General features: G+C 41.5%; 1 protein-coding gene across 1 annotated transcript in view; it reads left to right on the top strand.

The window, feature by feature from the left end:
* kcnh5b (potassium voltage-gated channel, subfamily H (eag-related), member 5b) overlaps nucleotides 1-9155 on the top strand; it is a 203968-nt gene extending 194813 nt beyond the window's left edge. Inside the window, exon 13 of the mRNA XM_084742502.1 lies at nucleotides 6947-9155. Within this exon, the coding sequence (XP_084598628.1) occupies nucleotides 6947-8047 (1101 nt within the window). The 3' untranslated portion in view covers nucleotides 8048-9155. The remainder of the gene's footprint in view (nucleotides 1-6946) is intronic.
* The last annotated feature ends 15324 nt before the right edge of the window (nucleotides 9156-24479 follow it).

Raw genomic sequence — 24479 nt, 5'->3', positions numbered from 1 at the left:
TTTTAAGAGACAATTTTAGAGAATGCTGCTGCATGAGTTCCATATTTAATTAATTTGGTTGACATGTGAAGGGATCCATAATGATGCATAATATTGTTATACTGATGCACAGGACATGGCTACAGTTCATGATGCGTGTGGCGGCTTTTACTGCAGTTAAAGATGTCAAATAGCTGCCTTAAACATTTTGAAATGATCTCACATTTGACTGATTGTGTCCTCTTATGTGTCCGTGATGGTTCATTTATTGTTTCGTGTCTGTGTGTTATTTCTGATGGTCTCCCTGTTGGAGGGGGGGGTCGATCCCCTGCAGGCTGATTCCTCTTTCTATTAGCATATGCATCCTCAGATCTGCATACGGAGCTCTCAGGAGAGCTCTGCAGAGCTCTCAGGGGAGGGCGGGGTGAACTATGAAAGGACCGCACTGACTTAATGCACAGCAGCTCTTAGATTAGCACCAAAGTGTAGAGTTCAACAAACTGGAGGATTGTGGGAAGGTGGTCCGCTGTGCTGATGCACAAACAGCAGCAAACATCTTTTGCCCTTAAAATCCGAGGGTCACGATTTAAGATTCACAATTTTGTCATCACCTACTCAACATTTTTGTTAATTTGCTTTTTAGGGTTCATACCTGTGACCGTCTGTGACAGTCTGACTAACAGACACACACACTGTCTGGTATCTTTTAGACAAACCAGCCGTCAGAAGTGACACGTGTTTCTCTGTTCAGTGACTGTGGGACGCAGGTGTGTGTGTGTGTGTGTGTGTGTGTGTGTGTGTGTGTGTGTGTGTGTGTGTGTGTGTTAGCCGCCAGGAAGCGTCTGTTACATAACTGCTGCTTCCACTATGATGTAAATCTGTTTTTGTTTGAGATTTTGTTGGTGCATCTTCAGTCTGTAACTACCTACTGTACTGTACTGCTGCTGCTGAGTGGAATTCACTCCAGAAAAACATTTAGTCCTTTAAAGCTGCACAGTGCGACATTTCAGTGCAAAACAACTGCCTTTTCCTACTAATCAAGATGCCATGTGTTTGTCCTGTTTGTCCAAATTAATTCCAGATGTGCTGCATGGACGGTGAAGGCAACATGTAGATGAAATAAATAATCAAACTTATGCAGTAGAATAGAAAGTCCATCCATAAAAAGCCTGTGACTGATCATGTAATTCAGAAAGTTTAATGAAACAGTTTCCTGTTTCCTTGTGAAAAAATAAAAGCTGTTAATGCAGCTGTAATTATATTGTCTAGTTAATCATTTCCTTGAGGAGACTAAAATTATATAATCGTTGAAGAATGTGAAAACTCAGTCATCAATTCTGTATTCTTTGCACAGTGGAAACAGTTGAAATGAAAAATGCTCCTTTAATCCTTTTAAATCACATCCTCTGTCATAGTGTGCTGCTATACAGTTAAAAAACACACAATCTGCAATATATTCTGTTAAAGTTTAATTTACTTTAAAAAACTCAATTCATGCATAAAATGTAACACAAAGTGCTGAACATAAAAGCAGAAAATAAAAGCATTTAAAACACAAACAAGGATAAAATACATAAAATGAAATGAAAGCGAATACCAGATAAAACAACCATCAGTTAAAAACACAGCAGGAGAAAGTGACGGTAAAAAGATGTGTCTTAAGATCTCATTTGACAGTTTCAACAGGTTTAGAGCCTCTAACAGCCTCTCAGGCAGGATGTTCCAGAGTTTTGGAGCATAATTAGCAAAGTCTGCCTCTCTGTGCCTTTCAGTCCTAACCTCTGGAAGAATGAAGAGATTTGAGTCAGAGGATCTCAGGGACCTTGCAGGCACATTTATCTTGACCATGTCAGACAGATAAGATAGGGGGAAGGCCATTTAGTGATTTATAAACTAATAAAAGAAGTTTAAGATTAATTCTGTGACACAGGAAACCAATGTACAGATCTTAAGACTGGAGTACCGAGGCTCTGCTGCGTTCTGTTCAAGACTGATACAGCTGTAATAATAAGAATAAGGGCAGAGATATATTTGCTTTTAACTACGCATTCGCGTACGCATGACGTCTGCCTCGCAAATCCTGCGTCCATTTGGAGCGTCGATTGTGCATGTCCTCAGAAATTAACGCTACACATCCACAAGATGCAGTACACACATGACCAATAGGGGCAGAATGCAGTGACAGGGTCAGGGGTCAGGAGATACGTCACAAGCGACAACAATGGCGGAGAGTTAACGCATCGTGAACAGTTCGCTTCACCACGTAGTTATTTACACGAGCGCTTGGTCAAACAACAAGTATATCTCCAGCCTATGAATAAGAATAAAAAAGTTTATTTGTACAGCACCTTTCATACAAGAAATGCAGCCCAAAGTGCTTTACAACAAAAAAAAACTCACATGCTCCACATAAGAAAAGACATAGAATGAACATAGAAACACTAATATAATGGCATAATTAATGTAAAATGAAAGGCCAATATGAGGCTGATAATATCAGTCGAGCTCTCAGAATAGATGTTAGCCAGCATTTAAAAATCTTTCAAAAAAGCAAATTACTCACCAGAGGATAAAATCAGATATAAGTAGTTTCACTGCTGGAGATGAATAAACATTTTGCATAAGCAGTTTCACAGCTAGTATTTAAAAACTTATAATGTAAGCTAATTTCATAACCTTTTCAGGCAATTAGCTAAAAAGGTTTTATGCCACCAAAGGTCATATAATTGATCTGATGTAATACGACTCGTCACTTCAGCCATAATGTCACCTCAAACTTTCCAGTTACACACAGGACATGTCACAGCACACTTTTCTGTCATCAGTGTAGTGATCACACACACACAGGCTCCTGGTTCCAGTGTGTTAATATGACAGCTGTTCAGTCGAGGAGCTCGTGAGGAGCCATTCATCTCTCTCGCCGTCCTCTCACGTCTTCTCACTTCTCAGACACCGAGATCCATCCAGCTGCATTGCTCACGGCCCTGTGTTATTCTGTGCATGTGTCACGGTGGACGGCCACTTCAGACTGTGAATGAGGCTCCATATGCACTCGCTGGCTGTTGAGGAGACAGAAGGACGGAATAATTGGGTCAGTGGAAATTGAGGCTGAATGTGAGAAACGAGTCAGGCCACTCAACCCGGCGCCACGCGGTCAAAGCGTGCAGAGCTTGAAGATGTTTCACGCTGCCAACCATCGCTGCAGCGCCAACTGATTTTCTTTTAGACGGTTTTAAAAAATGTGACTGGCAACCAACGTCTTTATAGCGATGGATCTAAATTATAGTCTGTCTCATGCATCACAAAAAGCTTTTCACCAGCATGTCTTTGTACTGGTTGCATCACGACATCTGAACCAGAACTCTCTGGTTCAAGTGAGTCCACACATACTCATAGATGTCATGTGCAGATATTGTAGAAGCTGAAATTTAAAGGTCCAGTCTGTACGATTTAAGGGGATTTATTGGCAAAACGTGGCATAAATGGAACATGATATTTCTAAATATGTTTTCATTTGTCTGTCGTCACCTGAATATGAGAAATTTTGTGTTTTCGTTACCTTAGAATGAGCGGTTTGTATCTATTTTATGGAGTCCGCCGTGCTGAACCGCCGTGTGATGTTTCACTGTGAACGCCGCCATATGCCAGTTTGGTAGACATTGTCCAACCTTAATCAGAAGTCTTCTGGTTTCTGTATGTAGTCAGGGTGGTCAGAATGATATTAACCAATCACATCTGAGCAGGCTTTGGTTGCATGCCTGTTAACAGTCCACATGGAGATTAAAAGAGGCAAAATGCGTGATTTTAAATGCAATCTCAGGAACAATCAGCTTCCATCTTATGATGATTTTAGCTTTTTATTAGCTTTTTTAATAATTCACATGCTGATATCTGTTAATAGAGATAACAAAGCTCAGCTCAAACTCCATCCTCATGTCTCAAGTTGCTAATCTGACTCTAAACGATGACAGAAGAGGAAGTTTTGCCTCAGGGTATCCTTTTATTCATTATCCAGATATCCGCTGGCTGGAACAGAAACCCCAAAACGTTGACCGTCGCCCCCAGACACTCAGTCATAGCTGATTTGTTCTGACGTTGATGTCTCCCCTGCATTCTGGAGTTGGGTATCCACTAAAATATCATAAATTATTTTTCCCTTTTCTTCAAAGCTTTGATTAAAAGTGTTAAATTTGACTTTTTAAAAATTGTTCACCAAACTTTTCACAAATTTAATCATTAGATTTTATCACTAACCTTTAATGTTTCCTTTACTGTTCAAATTATATGGATGTTATTCATGTCTGGTGATGGATGATGCTTATGATACATGATGATAGTTGTTTTTTTTTCCATTTTCTGACTTGGAGGGTATGTAAGGTTACATGCATATTTAAGATTTATTGTGATTTAGTGTGACTTTTTCAACTCTGCTGTCTGGCTCACGATCAGTTTCAGGTGTTCATCAATCTCAACAGTCTTCTGTATGTCTGTGAAAATGTTGGATCCCCTCATCTGGATGCTACCAGCAAACCTGATGAAGGTCATTTAGACCGAAATGTTGATATTTAATAAATGCATCAGCAGAAAATGAGACAGTTGTTCTCATCATCACCAACTGTAAAAGCATTTGCACTCTTTTTGGCCGTCTTTGCACATCAATGTTTCCAGTTTGACAACTTGTGGCTTTGCAGGCCGTTTCACAGCTGTGGGCTGAGGCGGTCTACTGACCCCAGACCCCAAAACATGTAAAAAAAAAAAATAGGGCCCAGATTTAAAACACCAGTATTACCCTTTAATCTGACGCTTAAACTCCTTTTAGCAGTTTCAACCCAATTTAAATTTACACCCCTTTCATCGCCTTCACTTCAAGTGACACTTTTTCCAGCACTTTCTACTGACACCTTATGATCTCCTTTCAGCACTTTGACTTCACCTGACACTTCTCTCCGTCAGCTCCTTCACTTCAGCGGACGCTTAATCTCCTTTTAGCGCCCTCATTTAAAACAACACTTCAGTTCCTTTTAGCATTTTCAAACTGACAGATTGATTTAGTGCTTCAACTTCAGCTGCATCTTTAACTCATTTTATCACTTTGTATCTCATGTAACTGCCAACTACACTTGTTTTTTTTTAGTGTTTCTGTTTCAGCTGCCAATCAGCTTCTTTCAGTTCTTTAAATTTCTGCATCTCCAGGAACATTTTAAAGAAATCTAAGCTTAAAAACAACCTTTTGATGTGAACAGGAGATACAGATCTGTTTTTGTCATGGTTTGGGGGTGGGTTTTATTGTTTTATTTTGTAGTCCTGATCCTCCCTCATGTGTCCTGGTTCCCGTCTCTGTCCTTTTCCTGTCCTTTTCATCTGCTCCTGATTAGTTCTACCTGTGTCTGATTAGTTGCTTGTCCATTAAGTGTTTCTGTGTCGGTTGTGTTTGGCATCATCTTCTGTGTTTCACACTTTTGTTGCATTTGCTGGAGTTTGGATTCATTTTTTTTTGTTTTTGTTTTTGGACTTTTGGTCCTCCTTTGCCCTTATTTGATTTGTTTGTTGTCTGGAGTGTAGTTTTCACCTGCCTGCCCTGCAGGTAAGCTTTTGTTTATTGTCTCTTTATTAAATCACATTTTGAACTCTTTCTGCTTTGCCCTGTCTGTTTCTGGGTCCAACATCTTGTTTAGTATTGACACACGCTGTGTCATTTCAGGTCTAAGCAAGGCAAGCTGCCATTAACTTGCAGTCAGTCATTTGAGGACAGTGGCTTTACTGGACACCTTTCAGAAAATATTAAAGTGTGTATGTGACTAACAGAATCAATAAATGCGATGCCGGAAAATATAATGGGAAGCTCAGACGTGTTTCTATCAAAGAATGAAGGAAAAATGCCAAAACATTCTGTCTACATACTCATATTCTTGGGTTTCATATTTCTAAACTGAAGTACTTTTCATTGTACTAGATGCACTTTTGCATGACACTTCTGATGTGTTTTGGTTCTGTACATGGTAACAAGAAGGGACTGTGGTTGCTGAAGTTAATCAGAAGTGATTGTTAGTTAATGGAGGTTCATCATATCTGGTCCCATCACATCAGCATCATCTGCTCAGCTGTGACAGTTTCGTCTCTTGATTCATACACAAAGACAGTGGACTCATTGTTCTGTTCAAAAGAGGCGAATAAAGAAAAAAAGAAAAAACAAACCCCACTGGTGCTCACTTTTAAATTACTTTTAATCAAACCACGCTCTTTTTGTCATGGTTAATTTAATTAAAAGTTCCAGGTTATGCCTCCAGGTAGCCGCAGAGTTTTGAAATGATTGACGGGGCCTCTCCATCTCCCCGTCCTCATATCTTCACTTTTAGCTGAGAGCAAAGTTTGCTCGGTTTGGCTCGAGAGGTTGGAGGAGAAGGAAGCATTGATGGATGAAAGCAGGGAGTTTAGGAGGTAAAGATGAGTCGGTTGGGTAGATTATAGATGGACGGCTCCCCTCCCTCTCGTCTTCAACTCAAAGATTGACTCAGCTTGCCATCCATTGGGAGCATTATCATTTTAACCAAGAATAACACTTAAATCGCCAGTTGGATGGCTGGCCGCCTGCCTGGCAGGGATTTCTGTCATTCCCAATGTAATTAGTGTGTAAGGGGAGCCAGGAGAGAGTGGCGCCAGACTTAGGTTGAATAATACAGGGGGAGGTGTCGGAGCACTGATGGATAATTTAACACGAATCTGCAGAAGGCAGCTATACTACACTGAGTGCCGTGCAGAGAGGAAGTGACATGTGAGTGTGCCGAAGCTGAGACAGACTGACAGATTTCCATAATAATAAATCTTTTCTCACTTTATCTCCAATGATTAATGTGCAACACTCAGCAGGAACGTCAGAGAGGCAGAATTATTATTCATAGCATTCATATGAAATGATTAGTGTACTGATAAGCACCATGTTGTTCTGTTGTGTGTATTTCCTCTGCAGATAATTTTCCGCAAGATCAGTGAGGTGAAGAAGGAGGAAGAGGAGCGGCAGCGGGCGAAGAACGAGGTGCAGCTCACCATCCCACAGGACCATCCTGTCAGGAAGCTGTTCCAGAAGTTCAAGCAGCAGAAGGAGCTCCGCAACCAGGGAGCTGCCGCTGCCTCTCAGCTGGACCTGGAGAAGAACCAGCTGCAGGTGGAGCAGCACCACCACCAGCACCTGCACCCCCACAGCCTCCAGCTGGGCCACTCCAGCCTGCAGCACTCCCTGCCGCTCAGCCTGCAGCGGCCCCCCTCCTCCATGCAGAACGGGGCTCCGCCCAGCAGCAGTGTGCTGACCGTGTCTCAGGTCACGCCCATGCACAGCTCGCTGGCGTACAGCCACCCCGGCGAGCCGCCCGCCAAGCAGAACAACTGTGACATCATGGAGTTGCAGCCCAGCTCTGCTGTGGGGGCAGCCGAGCAGACTGTCAGGCTCAAAGTCAGCACCAGCCCCGCGCTGGGGAAGCCGGCCGTCAAGGCCAGCGGCTGGATGCGCTTGAAAAACAACATGGCTCCAGTGGAGACCAGGAAGGAGGGGCTGAACAACAACGTCAAGGCTGTTTCCGTGGAGATGCTCTCTCAGGAGGGTAAGGCTCAGGAGGCAGGGAGGAGCGGGGATGTGGAGGAGGGTGGGGTGTCGAGCAACAATCCGCTCCGCAAAACAGACTCCTGCGACAGCGGCATCACCAAGAGTGAGCTGCGGATTGACCGGGCGGGGGAGGCGCGGACCCCTGCCGCGATCACCCCCCTCCTCCACAGCCCTCTCCCCAGCGGAGGGGGGTCGCCTCACCCGTTCTGCCCCATTCCCGAGCAGGCCCTGCAGGCGGCGCTGCACGAGACCCGGCTAGAGCTCCGGGGGGACATCCAGACTCTGGGAGGCCGTCTGGGCGCCCTGGAGAGTCAGGTAGCCGAAATTATCAAACTACTGTCGGACAAGAAGCCGCCGCCCACGGGGGCGCCGCCCACCTCCACCACCCCCAAAACCAAAATCCAACGTCAGGACATTTTCACCGTCTCCAGGCCTGTTTCTCCAGACTCAGAGAAGGACGAGGGGCTCTGAAGAGAGCTTAGCCAGTGGTGTAGAGAGTGTGCTGGAATATACAGTGATCACATGACATGTTGTTCTGCAGCGATCACAATTATCAGTTCAAGGTTACACTTTTGGCATCCAGCTGTGACGGATCCAGCTGCACCACTGGTCTCACCTCTCCGATATTAAAAAAAACTGGCTTCTTTAACATTTGCACACTGACTTTTACCTCCAGGTCCTGAGAGAGTCCACACTCCGCCGTGACCTGGACCCGTTTTTTTGATTGTACATACCTCTCTATGCATGTCCAGCTGGATTCTGGCCTGCCAAAGAAACTACTGAACATACTTATTGCCTGTATATTATGCAGTTGACTGCATGCAAATCGAATTTAAAGAGAACTGACATTTTATTGAGCTACACTGTACATATGAATATTTTTCATTGATAATTTACTATGTGGACATTCAGGGTTTGCATACTGGTAGCACTATAAACATTGAATAACAAAAGGGTTTAAAGGCAAAGGGATCGTGCATGGATTATTTATTAATAGAGAAATCGAAAAAGGGTAGGAGGGTTTTTCTTTCTTTGCCTGTGAGATGAAATAGAAGTTAGACTCCCAAATGTGATGAAGCAGCATCCCTTAACACAGGGAGGGAATTTTCTGCTCCGTTTTTATATTGATTATTAATTTTGCTTCTTATAATAATTTCTATTTTTGATTACGGAAATGTCCTTTGGCCTCTGTTTGATGTCCGGTAAACCCTCAAATGGTTATTTTGTTAGAATCCTCCTTGTGTCTATGCATCGCTCGGGTACGCCGCTAGAATATTCTGAATATTGTTATCATGTTGGTGAATGAAGGAAGTTTTTTTTTGTTCCATTCCTCTGCATGAATCAGGGATGGCAGAATGCACTTTGGGTAAAGCTGGGATGACAGGAAGGCTTTGGGGAAATAACACGGAGTTTAGTTCACATAAAAGTCCACTCAGCACAGTGACATGTAATCCCACAGTCCCAGCACCACACACGGCAGTCTTAACCAGCGAGCGTCTCACTGAAACCCGCTCTGAATTCCATTAACGGCAGCAGCTTCGCCGCAAAAAGCTCAAGTAATAAAAAATGGAATACTGTACTTTTTATGATATCAGTTTTCTAAATCTGCATGCAAAGGAGTAGTTTTATGCTCCAGAGTGCGTACATATATAAATATAAGTGTGTGTGTGTGTGTTTGTGAGAGTTGAGACACACACACACACACCTCATGCATATACATGCACGGTGTGACGGCGTCTCGATGTGAACCCTGACGGCCCGGGGAGACTTTTTCTTCACAGAAGGCAGATCAGTCAGTTTTGTCAGAAGATCAGGCGGTTTTTCAGGTCTTGTGAGATTCAGACGCTGTCCCCCCTCACCCTGCAGCACTCATCCCATCACACACACACACACACACACACGATCATATTTAATAAGGCAGAATAACAAGAATAAGGCAGAATTTACATGTATGGTAGCCATCATGGAAGCCTCAAAGAGTTTTAAATGACAAGATCCATCAGACATGATCTGCAGTGTGAGTGAACGGGCGGGTGGCAGAAAACAAGCTGATGGGAGGGACGAACAACAACACAGGATGTGACAATCTCACTGAATTGTATTGTTTTTTAAATGGCAGTTGATCTGTCCATTGTTGGATCTTTTTGCCAGATTTGTGACGCAACTGCACTGATGCAAAAAAGAAAAAGATGAAAGATGAAGAAACTAATATAAGTGCATACCTATCAGTCTAAAGCCAGGACCAGAGTGCGCAAAACGGACCAAAGAAAATTGCTAGATTTAACCAGTTTACTGTGTCAAACTGAAGAGTGTTAACTCTTTACATGGCCCTGATGGAGTTACTCACATATCAGAGTTGATTTGACTTCTTTAACTAATTTAACAACATCTTTGGATGGCAGGGATGTTGGTATTGCTGATTGAGGATGTCTACAAGCAGTAGACAGTATTGTTCTGTCGAGGCCAGGACCTTGAAAAAAAGATGGTCCGATGGCTTGTTGCACAGAAGCATCCAAGAGTCGTCCTTGAAAAATGTTTGCGAATAGGCCAGGCACTTTCAAAAATTACGTGGTAGGTGATGTGTCTATCACCGTCTTATCAAATATAACTTCAACCAATCGGGTCAACAATCCATGTGATGTTGTCAGAGAGCGCTACCAGCTCAGTCAGTTGGTAAGCTCTTGCCAAAGAAGACTTCTCCATTGAGAAAAGCCTTCAGTGCCGTTCTTTCTTCTTCTTTCAGTGAGGAAATACTACTGATTCTATAGCTACCAGTATTTCCTCAAAGGACACCGATTGGTCCAAACCACTGTGGTTCAGACTTAACTTGAAGCCTGGGAAGATGGATTTTTGCATGAAACGTGGTCAACAAATGGACAAACGTGGTTAACTGCACACTTTCTGGCAGTCTTTCTTAGACTACATTAACAGTGTTGCACTCACCTGTTTACATCAAAAATGACAGAGAGGTTGTGAGCTCCAAGTTCAAACCCTGTCTACTTTTTCACCTCCACATCTCTGACCCGTCATGCCATCAGTGACTTGTTGGATTGATTGATGCAACACTGGCTCCAGTTCTGAAGGTGTGGAGGGGGTGGGAGTTTGATGATCTGACAGGCACTTTGTCTGTTTCCTGCCAAAGAACCTGGAACTTTTACTCTGGAGAACTACTTTGCAAGGAACTAAAAGGTTCCTTTATAGCGTTGTTGCTTGTGTTTCCACTGTGGTCTTTAGACCTGTGATGATTAGGCAAATTACTTTGCTGACATGTAAAAAAGCAACGGCTGTTTTTATATGTAATTTTTGCTCGCTGCTATACCGCTTTTGCCTGATTGGAGAAGATCTTCAGGTACAACTTACCATCACAGGTCAACATGTCTACTTCCTGCTGGACTTCATCCTCAACATAAATACTCAATAAGTCCTGAACTTTATCATTAGTCCATCTTTCTTCTGTATAAATAATGTCCACAGAACTTAATTTAGACCCTGGTCCCTGTGGGGGAATCACAGAGTTCGTCCAACAGTTCCTAGTCCTTGGGTAAAGTTCCTGTGGTGGAAACGTGACTATCCCTGTTGCCTCGTGCTTGATGACCTTTGCATGTAATGCAAGTCATCAAAGACCTGGAGCTCTGATTGGTTGGTTTATCTCTCAGCCAAATGACAGCAGGACTTTCAGGCATCATGATCACCCAGTGTCACATGGAGACCCATCCAACAGATCAATGTTGTGTAGTCTGATCCTGGCATTGAAAGGTGTGCACGAAAATTAACTTGTAATTAGCATCAGTTTTTAATTTTAATGATCCTATTTGAAAGTGAAGAAAAACATTCTAAACTAAAACTAGTTTTCTGGCTCTCAAAACTTCCTGCTAAACTAAAACACTTATTGCACTGAAATTTAAACATCTATTTTTTTCCATCTCGGTCGACATTTCTCATTATGTTAGATTTGTGTCTCTCCGCTGTCAACAGACAGGAAAATGACGAGGATAAATAACTTTATAATGCTAATTGACATAAAATCACACGAGCTGAAGATGAGTGTGGACACGAGCTTTCTGTCACAATATGCAAATCAGGTTTTGCTTTGTAACATTTTTGAAATACAGTTTTAATGGCTTCTGTTGTGCAAATAAGAAGATTTTATTCAAATGTGAATTTCTATCCTGCACACAGGAGCCTGTTTTCCGCACCGACCTGCTTCACTCTCACACTCTGTCATCACTGGGAGTTTCCCAGTCCAAGCCCTCGCTCTCTCTGCTGTCGGCCGCTGAGCAGATCCCCTGTAGAACCAGGGGGCAAGTGCCTTGCTCAGGGGCAATTCAGCAGCAGTATCAGGCAGTCTGCCCCTGCCCCCCCAGCATAAAAGCAGATATAACCTATTAGAGGATTTGGATGATGGCTACCACTGTACCTGTCTAGAGCAGCACATTCCAGCATGCTTCATATCTCTTTATCTTACTGACATGTCACTTATATCGAATATCATGCAAAGCTATGCAACATTTGATTTTGATGGACCTTTATTGTTCCATAGTATATAGTGTGAATAGGCAAGTCAGGATTAGGGTAATTATTGCAAATATATCTATTGGAGGGATTGAGGGTTTGTCTGTGTTTGTAGATAAGATGAAATATCAGTTGTTTATATCCACCAAACAAACATGACACATTAACTTACAAAAGGGGGAGCATAAAATCACAACTAACTCTCATTTTTCTTTTTTATGAAAGGCAGTCTGGAGTCTGTCGGCTCAACATTCACCCCCTGAATCATAAAGAATCTGAGCTTCCCTGCAGCGCCACCAACAGGTACAGATGTCCAGTTTGAGTTCTTGACAGGATACCTTTAAAACAACTGAAAAACAATACCTGTTAACTTCAGGTGCATTTTAGATTAATGCCAACATTTGCTAAATGGTAGCATGACAACATGCTAAAATGTACACACTTAACATCTAGCTAGTAGCTAATAACTATTAAGAGATAAAAGCTGTTGACGTGCTTAGACTGATTAACGCTGATTCAGACAAATAATAACCTAAAACAGGAACTTTTTGGTTTCAGTAACACAGACTGCCCGTTCAGCGCCCCCCTCAGGTCAAACTCAACAACACACAGTAAGATGCAATAGCTCACTTGGTAGAGTGTCCACCCTGAGACCCTTTGCTGCGTGCCACCCCCCCACTCTCCACCATTTCATGTCTATCTAGAGCTGTCCTATTGAATAAAGACTAAAAAGAGCCCCCCAAAAATAAGAAAAAAAACCCCCAACAACATACAGCTAGCTAGAAGTTGTGATATTGAAGTTGCCTCTGTCAACTTGCATGAAACTTAGAATGATCTTCCAGTAGACATCCTAACTTCTTAATAACTTAAACCTGACTTAAATGTGGCTCAGTCTATTGTCCTAAACCCAACTAAGTAGATTTGACGCCTAATCCTGACCAAACTACAACGATTTCAAAAAGTTAACCATGTGACGATGAGGGTCTGGTTTGATCTAAGCTCAGTACGACTGCCGCTGGTACTCTCCAACAGTCTTTTATGTTATTTGGGTTGTTTTATGTTGTGTTATTTACGTATGAGGACATGTTGGTGTTGGAAGAACTATTATGACGGGAGCAAAGAAAGTCAGCTGACGTAGTGTAAAGAGCAACAAAGACCATGTACGGAAGATTTCGGGGTTTGAGGCCACTGTTGTGTCCTGAAACTAAAATTCAGCATTAAGTTATTTTGACTTGCATGCTTGAGTTAACTTTAGTAACCTACTTGTGCCACGTACATAATGTAGCTTAATTTATGTATGTAAATTAACATACAAAACCAAGAGAGGCTACTTATTTTAACTCACACCGTGATCTTTTCCTAAACCTAAATGAGTACTTTTGGTGTCAAAACCTCATCAAACTGTGACCGTTTCACAAGTTTAACCACTTGACAACAAAGGTCCAGTAAGACCATGGTCCAGTCTGTCACTGGTACTCTCCATCCATCATCTTGGAGTCACTGGCAAACAACCTGGTCTGTCATTTCATGAGAAGAACATGCTGTTCACACTGTTATAGTTTAATAGGCTTCCAAAACATTTCCAAAAACTTTGACTTCTATCTAGGTCTTATTTCTTTGGCTCAATTTGAAAGAAAAATCCAACTTACTCCACTCACAATACTTCTATCATAACATATCAACTTATTTTAAGTGTCATATTTAAGTTCTCTTTCAGAACATAATTAACTTACATCTCATATGTTGCGTAATTTAACTTGCATACATAATTTAACGTCCATAATAAACATCCAAATCATGATATTTTTCTAAACCAAACCAAACTGCAATCTTCTGACAAAATTTACCACATGACGAGGAAAGTCCTGTGCATCTGTTTCTGTTACTCTCCAATGGACATATTTGTCATTTTGGGACGTGTTGTACACACTGTACTAGTTTACTGGGCTTCCAACACATTTTCCAAAAGCTTTGACTCTTATCCAGGTATTTCTTGAATCAAGTTAACAGAAAAATCCACCTTAAAACACGTAAAACACCCTTATCAGTAATGTATCTCTTATAGATAACTGGCCAAATACAGACTCTGTTATATCCAACTGGGGAACTGTATTTCCAGGTCAGTTTAAAATCTTTCCATCTTATGCATCTAACATCAGGTTTTGGCCACTCTTCTCTAAATCTATCATAGACTAGTTTGTCCAGCCAACAGAAAATGGACCATAATGCACTGCAGTGGGATGTTGTACCTTTAAGGCTCTGCAGATGGCTGTGCACCACTTTGATGAGGTTTCTGTAGTTTGACCAAGTGGGCACGACTCGCCGTGGCTCACTCTCATTTGGCAGCGGCGACTCTTCTCTGGGAGATGTTAAAAGCTTTTTGGGAAAGCAGGAGATCACTTACTGACAGAGATGCGGGAATAATGGGCGCAGCGGAGACGCAGATTACAAAAACAGCCCCCCCAAAAAGCGCCGAACATCACAGATTTATCGTATCCATCTAATTCTGAGAAGAACCTCTAAGACGGATTTTTCCTTCAGCTTGATTCATGCTGATAGTCGCCTGGCAAAAATACAGCTGTCACCGAGATCATCTCGTGATGGAGCTGAAGATTACACCTAACAAAACCAAAAAGCCACAATACAGGATGAGAAATGACACAGGGGATGTACTTTTGTTCTGTTTCTGTTGGAGCAGTTCTTCTCCATCTGAAATTCTAAAACTTTTAAAGCCTTTAAAAGGGAAATTGATTTTACATCAGTTTCAGTCGGTGTAGGAGTCCTGCTCTCAAACACATCTGAAAGTTTCCCTTAAAACTTGTCTAAAAAGTGTGTTGACATTTTTCCAAGATGAGTGCGATCAATACAGTTATGTACATATATTATTCTTGTATATTATATAAGAACGTGTGTCTTCACTCGGGTTGAAGTCAGGACAAGAGCCGTTATGCTGGGATTCGTGCCAGGATCTTCTCCTTCCCACTGAAAACACACACAGCATGTGCTGAAGAAATTAAAATACTACGCTAGTATTGTGTTATCATCAGTGTTGAGCAAATTCACACTCCTCTAAAGCTGACTCAAAGTTCACTTCACACAGATTAAAATGATCCAGTTCATGTTCATTTCTTCCGTTTTCTCCTACAACGTTGTCAAGTAAAAGTCTACTTGCTGGTCGTTTAAAGCAGTGGTTTTCAACCTTTTCAAGTCGCATCCATCCAGAATAATCAGGCCAATTATTCACGACCCTCAAGCCCCAGTCGGCCCGAGACTTCTCTCCAGTGAAAATCAAGTTTTTAACTTTGTTCACATGTCCAGGTTGTGTTTTTCACGTGTTACAGGACATATCAGGAACGATATAAGCAGTAAAGACCATGTCTGAGCATTTCCTGCTTTGTAACTGCAGCGAGCAAGGACAGTCTCAAGAAAACGGATTCTTTCAGGCTGGGTTTATGATGTCATAATCCTAAGAAACCAATCCCGTTAATCGAGGGGGTGGAGCTATACATATCATCAGCAGCAATGCCCAGCCTACTGGAGAAGCCGGATGTAGGTAGTTACTGTGATCAGCTAGCAAAACAGAGGAGAAGCAGGTACACATATTTAGGGGTAGGGGTCGGGTTGTGGGGTGTGGAAGCAGATGCAGAACTATATGTGAGCCATTTTAACAAGGTTCTGGATAAACATGTTTTATATTTGAACTTAACAACCAAACAAATCCTCCTTCAGTGCTCCTTCAGAAGATTTACCGTCCCTTTCGCTCCCCTTCGCCTCGTCCTGCGCACAGCAAAAACAGCAAAAAACGCAACCTGTCTCTGATCGGCTGGAATTGTAGGGCTGTATGGAAACAGATTTTACTTCAGTGCACACAGAACAGGGAGCTACGGGACCATTAGGAGATATTTTCATTCCACAGTCCGAAATATGGCCTGATTTCCCATCACGCTTGCTCGACTAGTTTAGTAGTTCAATGCAAATTTTGCTTTTTGTTAGTTTGTGTCTGTTCAGAAAACAGTGGTTTGTGTTGGTAATTGTCATTTTTGTGAAAGTTTACAGTTTTAACCATTCAGATTCTTGAGGCTGTATTTTGCATCTTTTTGTGTCCCTTATGTTGAGTATATTTAAGGGGACGGGGAAAAAAATCATCTTTCCCGTAGTGCTGTTTAGATAGTTTGAATAATTCAACACCAGTCTTACCAGAAATCATGACCTGGTTACCCAAGATGATCCACAGACCTTATTGTGAAAAGTTTCATGGAACTTTCCAGTAGAAAGAAAGAAGTTCTGGTTGATTTTACTGTAGAAAGAAAGTAGTTCCTTTGCCGACGTCACTGAGAGCTGCTTCCTGGCTCTGATTTTGTGTTGATTGCCACAATATGTTATTTTATTTTACTCTCGACTATTATCTGGTGACCCCTGGAAATTATCTTGTGATTGCCTTGAGGGGTTGAGAACCACTGCTTTACAAAACGCTGTAACTTTTTATTTGGGTGGAGGAACTTTGCAGCTTGACTCATAGTCTTACACTTTGTTAATTATATTTCATAAGACCAGCTGGATGCTTCAGCTCAATGCGTCATTTCAAATTTACATTGTAACTTGTTTTTAAGGCACGATTTGCATAAAAATGTGAGATTTTTTTTTTGGTTGGAATCTACACTGATGTGGTCACAAAACTTTTACTGTGCTGTAAAAACAAAAAAAAGTTAAACACGTTCATGCTTGCGTTCAGTTGTTACAAACTGATTCATTAAGTTTACCAAAAACATGAGTACGTTACAGCACTACTGTAGGATCAACTTCTATTTTTGATGCTAAAATACCTGGAAAATCTTTCAGACAAAGAACGTCTTTTTAACAGGTGGTTTGCTCAGACATCCCCCAAACTAGAGTGTAAATTAGAGTATATGTCTAACTAACAATAAAGTGTCCCAGAAAACGCTCTTCAAGTCACCAAAACCACCAGACTAAATCTTCGCCAAATGGCTGCACGTGACAGCTTCTCCTGTCAGACACCTGATCTTTGCATATCAGTCGATGCTGAGTACCAGTCCAATATTAGTGCGTAAAAAATTCTCATTTTTATTTAGCTGTATCCTAGTAGTAGCAGGGTCCTGTTTTGTGGCTAATTAATGATGTGACATCGAATCACGTACTTATCAATACCAAATCCAGGATTTTGGACAGTATGCATTTCCAATATCAGTATCCATATCTGAACAACCCCTGAAAATGTATCATATTTATTCTTACAATTTTAGAAGCAAATATTTTACAATATCTTACAAAGATTTCTGAAATTTAAACTCCAAGATGTTCTGGAAAAAGCATGTTAATCTGTAGAAGATTAACCATCTAAGTTTTGTTTGTTTGTTTGTTTGTTTGTTTGTTTGTTTTCCCTGCGTCCTTGCTGCTCCTCTTCAGTTTGGACTTTCAGTTCAGACTCATGAAGTCAGCAGGAACACTGAATGAATTGATAATGTAGTAAAGATTTACCTTAAAATAAAAGTTTTACATCAGCATGTCCTCGAGTATAACACTCAAGAAAACAATTTCAGCTGTAGTCGCAGCACTTTGTTTGAATAAATAATGTCCTGAAACACCTCAAAACACGTAAACAACCCAAATCTTTGCCACAATCTGTTCATGGGGCAGATTCTGCCCCCGTGCTGCTGCTGCTGCTGCAGGCAGTAATGACCTCAGATCAGCACTAAAAAAAAGATGCCCATACAGCATCTTTACTGTTTCAGTGAGAAGTTAAACCGTTTCTAAGGAGGAGTAATAATTTCAACATGTTCAACCTGAGCCTCAAAAGAGTCTGGAGTTTGCTACTGGAATCATTTTACTGTATGCTATACAATACTACAGTGTTTTCTTAGAATTAATTTATAGATTAAAGATTTTTAAATAGCTAAATCAATTGATTTAAATGGGATTAAATAATAAATTACCATTTATCAGTTGTGCATGTTGGCATTAATCTAAAATACTTAGAGGTATCCTGTCAATGGAAAAGTAGACATAAAAAAATTAAAATTTAATTAAACTCACCACTTAAATATTCTATATCCCTTTTTCATTCAAGTAATTGATTAATAATTGAATATTATTTCTACTAGTAATTTTATTCCATTTACGACGTGTGTGTCTGTCAAATTACATCTCATAATTTATGTCCTGCTTTAACAGGTGATTCACCTAAAAATCAGATGTCATGGAGCAGCAGCTGGAGCTCTGATTGGGTAACTGCTATTGCCAGAAAAAAAATCCAATCAGAGCCTCTGTTGTAAATTAAATAGTAAACAACCTTAAACAATTGTTGCGTCTGATGCTTCCTAAGTCCCTCCCATTTTTGCTCTGTGCACCAATGAGATTTGAGCATGCTTTGATACTCCGCAGAACCTCGTCAACTTTCTCCTTTCCTGTTTCCTCTAATCAGATATGTGTTAGACTTGTCTATGCTGAAAAGAAAAACTAATTTTGAAGATGGTTAAAAGATGTTTCTGGGGGGGCTGTAAAAACAATGTAGTCCCATTAAGTTGGCTAATGTTAGCGACATGCTAGCTAATCTACATCAATTTTTGGTTACCTAGTTCAAAGGGAAAATTTGGCTCTTTTCATGTGGAGTCAGTGTTGACAGTAAATTTACTCAGTTGAATGCTAAACGTCTCAGTGCTGCTACATTGACTAAGAGAGATGAGTTCTCGTGCTGCAAAACCTGTTGCTCTTCCTGCATCCAGTGATGTCACAGTGATGTCACTGGTGTTAAGGAAGACCAGACGGTTTCACTGTCACAACAGCATGTTTTGGTTAACAAAGTAATAGTTGTAGGGTGTTAGGGTTATGATGCATGCAATGCATCCTGGTACATGTAGGCACTGCTGCACAGCTCTGCCAGAAGGAGAACTTATCTTTATTGGCCAGTATGGCAGCTCTGAGGAATTTATTGCTTCAATACCATCAAAATCAAAATGAGACTTATACAGGTCTGGCCCTCAGTGTTCATGCAGGCAGTACCCGTTGTCTGTGGCGGCAAAAAATCTTGTTTTAACACATGGTTAACGTGAAAAGGTCACAATTTGAGTTGGTTTAGGCAATAAAATTGCTGGGGTAGGTTTAGAATAAAACCATGTTTAGGGTTACAAAGTGCAGTTTGTTAGGCAAGTCCTGTGACTTTCATCATGCACATTTTGCTAAGTTTTCTGTTTTTGCATTTGACACAAACCTTGGTCTCGTAAGTGGAGGCCCTGTGTTTGTTCAAGCCATCAGTCCACCCCACCGCTGACAGATGAGGACTTTCTCTCACTTTATATGCTGAAAGCCTCCTGATAATTGCTGACAGGCATCTTCAATACTAACATATCTTCTAAAATTGGTTTCTTTTTAAATACAGAGCAAGCCAAGCACATACCATTTCAAATTACAGGACTCCACAGAGCACCGAGCAGAAACGAGAGAGACTTAGGACGGGTCAGTTACATTCTGAAATTCAGTCAGGCCTAATAATTGAATGTTTAAAGAAGAAAACAGAATTATTAACTTACATTTTTGTCTTTGCAATATCTATAATGCATTATTTAAAAGCAAATCTTGATAGATTTTTAGCAGCAAAGGCCTATATTTACTCCAGGTGTCACTAAATTATGTATGTCTGCAGTACTTTGACAGAGGTTTGTCTTTGAGCTGTGTCCTTGCTGCTCATCCTGCAGCGTCAACGTTTCCAGAAGGAGCTCTGAATTACTTGGAAATCTACCCGAAAATCCACAATTTTAGATTTGCAATACGGCAAAATCTATTTCCAGATGTATAAAAACTGAAGAAAAACACTCTGTCAGCAGTTAAAATACACGATGAGGAGCAGGACGAGGGGACTCGACCGTAGATCGAGTTTTGAGAGTTTTCCCGCCGCCGAAGTCACTGGAAACTTCACAATGACTGGTTGGGTTGCGTGAGGAGACGTGGGCAGCCGAGAGCTCATCCTCGTCTTTATTAATTTGACAAGAGAATGAAGGGCGACTCCTGTGATCTGAGCCCTGCACACACACACACACACACACACACACACACACACAGAAACGAACACACCTTTCAGCACAGGATTTTTTGGCTTTGCCACTTGAATGTACAACAACCCCCACCCCTCAACCACTGTCCCCACTCTGCTGTCCCAGCACTTTCACTGGGAGTGGAGGTGATATTTTCGTCTCCCTTTTTGTTCCTTCACACTTGAGGAAAAACTCTCCTCTCTTGACTTTTTGAGGAGTCCTTTCTCACTCCTTTTCTTTCTCTGTCATGTTCCGTCCTCAGCTGGTTGGAGGTCCTCTTCTTTAAAAACAAAACAAAACACCTCTTCTCTCTCTGCTTCTTGTTTTTTCTCCTCTTTTTTCTCCACCTCCATCCCTCTGACCCCCCCTCTCCTCCATCACGCTCTCCTCAGCACGTTGATGGTGTGTAGTCCGTCTGCGTCGTGCCGACTGACTGACATCATGAATCCACCTCTCTGGGGACGGGCGAGCACGACCGAGGGGCCTCATTTATTAAAATTATCATCTGGCTTGATTCAATTCCGCATATTGCATCGAAGATGACACTAAAAGAAATGGAAGTCATTTCCCCGGATAGTGATAGAATATTTTATTGTTTCACTTATCTCCGAAAATTGACGCAACCTGCCGAATTTTTTCACCAGGATTAATTTTTCATCAGTCGCAGCTTTAGCCTCAGATTGAGTCATAAAGCCGTGGATGGTTTTAATAAACGGGGCCCTTTAGGAAAAGCATCTCTCTTTTTTCTACTGGAATGTGATCAATTTCTACTGTTTTGTTAAAGCGATGGTCGGGAGCAGCACTGAAGTCCCACACTGACTCATGTATTGTTTTACAGTTGCACACCTAAACTGTAGTGTCAGAATAATAAACAGCCGTCTGGGATACTCTCTCTGGGCTTCCTGTCTGTCTTTGTCTGTCTCTCTCTGCTTTTAGAAACATCTTCTTCTTGACTCAGTTTTCCTAAAGGGGCATTAAGTAATCAATGACATGTATTGATCTGTATTGGCACCCAGCAGGAGCTGAGACAACATAAAAGAAGAGACACTTACCTCTGTCCTGTCGAGCTATGTTGGTCTGTAAGTAAAAAACAAACATACACAAACAAAAGTCAACAAAGAGATGAGTCATTTTCCTGAGAATACACAGAGAAGGTGTACATTCAGTGGACTCATGTATGCTACTTGCACTGAACAATAGTGTGAACACACTGAAGTAGAAGCTCCAGTCTGTCACCGACCCTCTCCTGCAGAGCTCTGCAGCTCTGAGCAGCTGTGTGTCAACTCTGTGTCTCAGCGCCGCCTGGTCCTCTCGGCCCTCGGCAAAAGCCCTGCGATAGACGCGAGTGAACGCAACTGAGGGTGAAGTAAAAAGTAACCGGCTGAGCTGACAAACTCCTGGCCTGGACTCTTTCTAAGATCCTCTGTCTGATGATTCAGTTTTATAGCTACTTTTCCTGCAGGAGGAACGTGCAGCTGCACTAGAAGAATAGCCAATAGGAAGGCCTGATCTCTTAATGGGCTTTTCACTCTGCACTTAGTCCCAGGCTAAAGAAGCTGTTAGCCTAAAGCTAAGGAAGCGTTCACACTGGCACAACCCTAGAACAATCCAAAGTGGGCTAATCTCAACTTTAGCCTAGGTCTTACTGACCCTGCTATAGAACAGGGTTAGCCCTGTGTTTGTGGGGTTATCCCTTGAAAAACAACTAAGTTGCTAAAAAAAAAAAAGGGGCTAAAAAGTGCTAAGGTGAAATGGGGCTAAAAGAGTAAAAGTAGTCACAGAAAATTCTAAAATGTTTAGTGCACCAACAGATGATGTTGATGACGATGCTAGTAGAAGTGCAGTGTGACTCATATAGCCCTGTGCTTAGCAGTGAGATAAGGGGCTAAGTTAGTCCAAGGATAACTCTTAGCTCAGGGCTAACAATATGCAGTGTGAAAAGCCCTTGTGATGACCTGTGATTGGTTTAAATCTACCGTCATGGGCCAGATTCACCTGAAAACAGAGCCAAGAGGAGGCGCAGAAGTCTACTTCTCCCTCAAACCACTGGAGTTATTATTGCTCATTGATGCCAAAAAAAATGTTGCCAACCACAGCTTTAATGTCCGTAACGTAATGTAAAGTACATTACAATGAACGTAATGACTTCTTTTTAATAAGGTAAAAGAAGTCAATGCTGACTATTGGTGTAGTGGCTATCTTCGGTCTAAACATTTCTTCACTTTTATGTCTACTTATTTCTAAATGTAACCACACTTCTGGATGACACTGACGACAGGAGACTGCTTTACGCGTTGAGTCGGGTCGGTGGCAACGCCAACGCCAACGGTAAAACAACCGTGTGGCTCCGCCATCCTCATTTATTTACAGAACAGATCTTTCACAATAAAATTCTACTTCCTATCAATTCAACACAAATCAACGGAAACTGCAGAGACTAGCAAAATAAAACTCAGAAGTCAAACAAACAGGAATTAAGTCCTACAAAATATTCAGCATTATTCCCTGACTTTAAATCTAAATAGCATGTCATTGTACTCAACAAATAATACAATTTAACAGTTAATACACTTCCTAAATGATAAATGGCGCTTACATTCCGGCCCCTAATTGTTACTGCTGAGGCATAACAATTACATCTTAACATATTAAAGCGTCATTTAAACTCAAACTCAGAACATATGACTGACGTCTTGTATCTCATTTTTCTACATAAATCTTACGTTCATGTCTTAACTTGAAAAGTGCTTTTAAATCAACATTTAGTTTAACTCAATATTTACACAAGTTTGATATGCAATGTAAATCTCATGCTTTAAGCACAAATATACACATGGCACATAAACATTTCATTTACTCATCCATTTCAAGCAACAGACATAGCTTATCTATTGGCCTTTCCAAAATACTAGTTTTAGTTTTCACAAATACACGTCTGACAAGTCCCTTTGAATCAGAAACTGTCCTTTCAACCTTTCCCATTAACCAGGAGTTTCTTGGTGCACTGTCATCAACTATGAGGACGACATCTCCTGCTTTCAGATTTCTCCTGGTCACTGACCACTTCTGTCTTTCTTGCAGAAGCGGCAAATACTCTTTGGTCCAACGCTTCCAGAAGATGTCAGACAAGTATTGCACCTGTTTCCACCTTCTCTTAACATACAAATCCTCCCTTTGAAACACTCCAGGTGGCAGTACTGGTTGTCTTTTAAGAAGAAGTAGGTGGTTTGGTGTGAGAGCTTCTATATCGTTTGGATCGTTTGACACTCTTGTTATTGGCCTGCCATTAATAATGGCCTCAACTTCACAAAACAGCGTGTGGAGGCGCTCATCATTAAGAGGCTGCTGTTTCAGGATCTGGTTAAGAATTCTCCTCACAGAACGAATCTGTCTCTCCCAGATGCCTCCGAAGTGTGAACCCGCTGGTGGGTTGAATATCCAGGTGATACCTTTCTGCATGAGCATCTCTGAGATTTTTGACTGATTCCAGCCTTTGATTGCTTCACGCATTTCCCTCTCTGCTCCAACAAGATTTGTGCCATTATCTGATCTCATGACTGACACTTGGCCTCTTCTTGCAATGAATCTCCTAAATGCGTTAATGCAGGAGTCAGTCTCAAGTGAATGGGCAACTTCAATGTGTATTGCTCTTATGGTAAGACATGTGAACAATATGCCATACCTCTTTACTGTACTCCGCCCACATCTGACCTCAAAGGGCCCAAAATAGTCTATTCCCACACTAGTGAATGGGGGTTTGTCATGTATCAGGCGATCTTGTGGCAGATTTGCCATTCTCTGTTCACCAGGCTTTGCTGAGATCTTTTTGCATGTCACACACTTTGACAGTATCTTCCTAAGAGCAGAGTCTGCTTGTGGAATCCAGAATCTCTCTCTCAGTCTGGACAATGTATAATTCCTTCCACTATGTCCTGTTTCTTGATGAGTATGTCTGAGGATCAAAGTTGAAACATGGTGATTTTTAGGAAGGATCACAGGATGCTTAGCATCTGCTGGTAATGCAGACCGATGCAATCTTCCTCCTACTCTTAAAATACCATCCTGCATGACAGGATCAAGCTTAACAATGTGACTGCTCCTTTTAAGCTTGTCACCTTTCTGAAGAGTCATAAGTTCATCACTGAAGCTTTGACTTTGACATAGTTTGATAATCTCAATTTCTCCACTTGCAACATCTTCAGCAGTGAGCAAGGATCCCTTAATAGTTGATCTGAACTTCTGCATTTGGCTTTCAACCATTTCAGTTTTCTTTTCATGACTCAAACTCTCATTTGCTTGTGATATGAGATATTTACGATGTGTGCTCAGCTTGTGAAGCAGTTGTT

The sequence above is a fragment of the Lutjanus erythropterus genome, chromosome 18, assembly GCF_056507025.1.
Source record: "Lutjanus erythropterus isolate fLutEry1 chromosome 18, fLutEry1.hap2, whole genome shotgun sequence".
In the NCBI taxonomy this organism is placed as follows: Eukaryota; Metazoa; Chordata; class Actinopteri; order Lutjaniformes; family Lutjanidae; genus Lutjanus; species Lutjanus erythropterus.
This window is presented reverse-complemented; position numbering and strand designations above follow the sequence as displayed.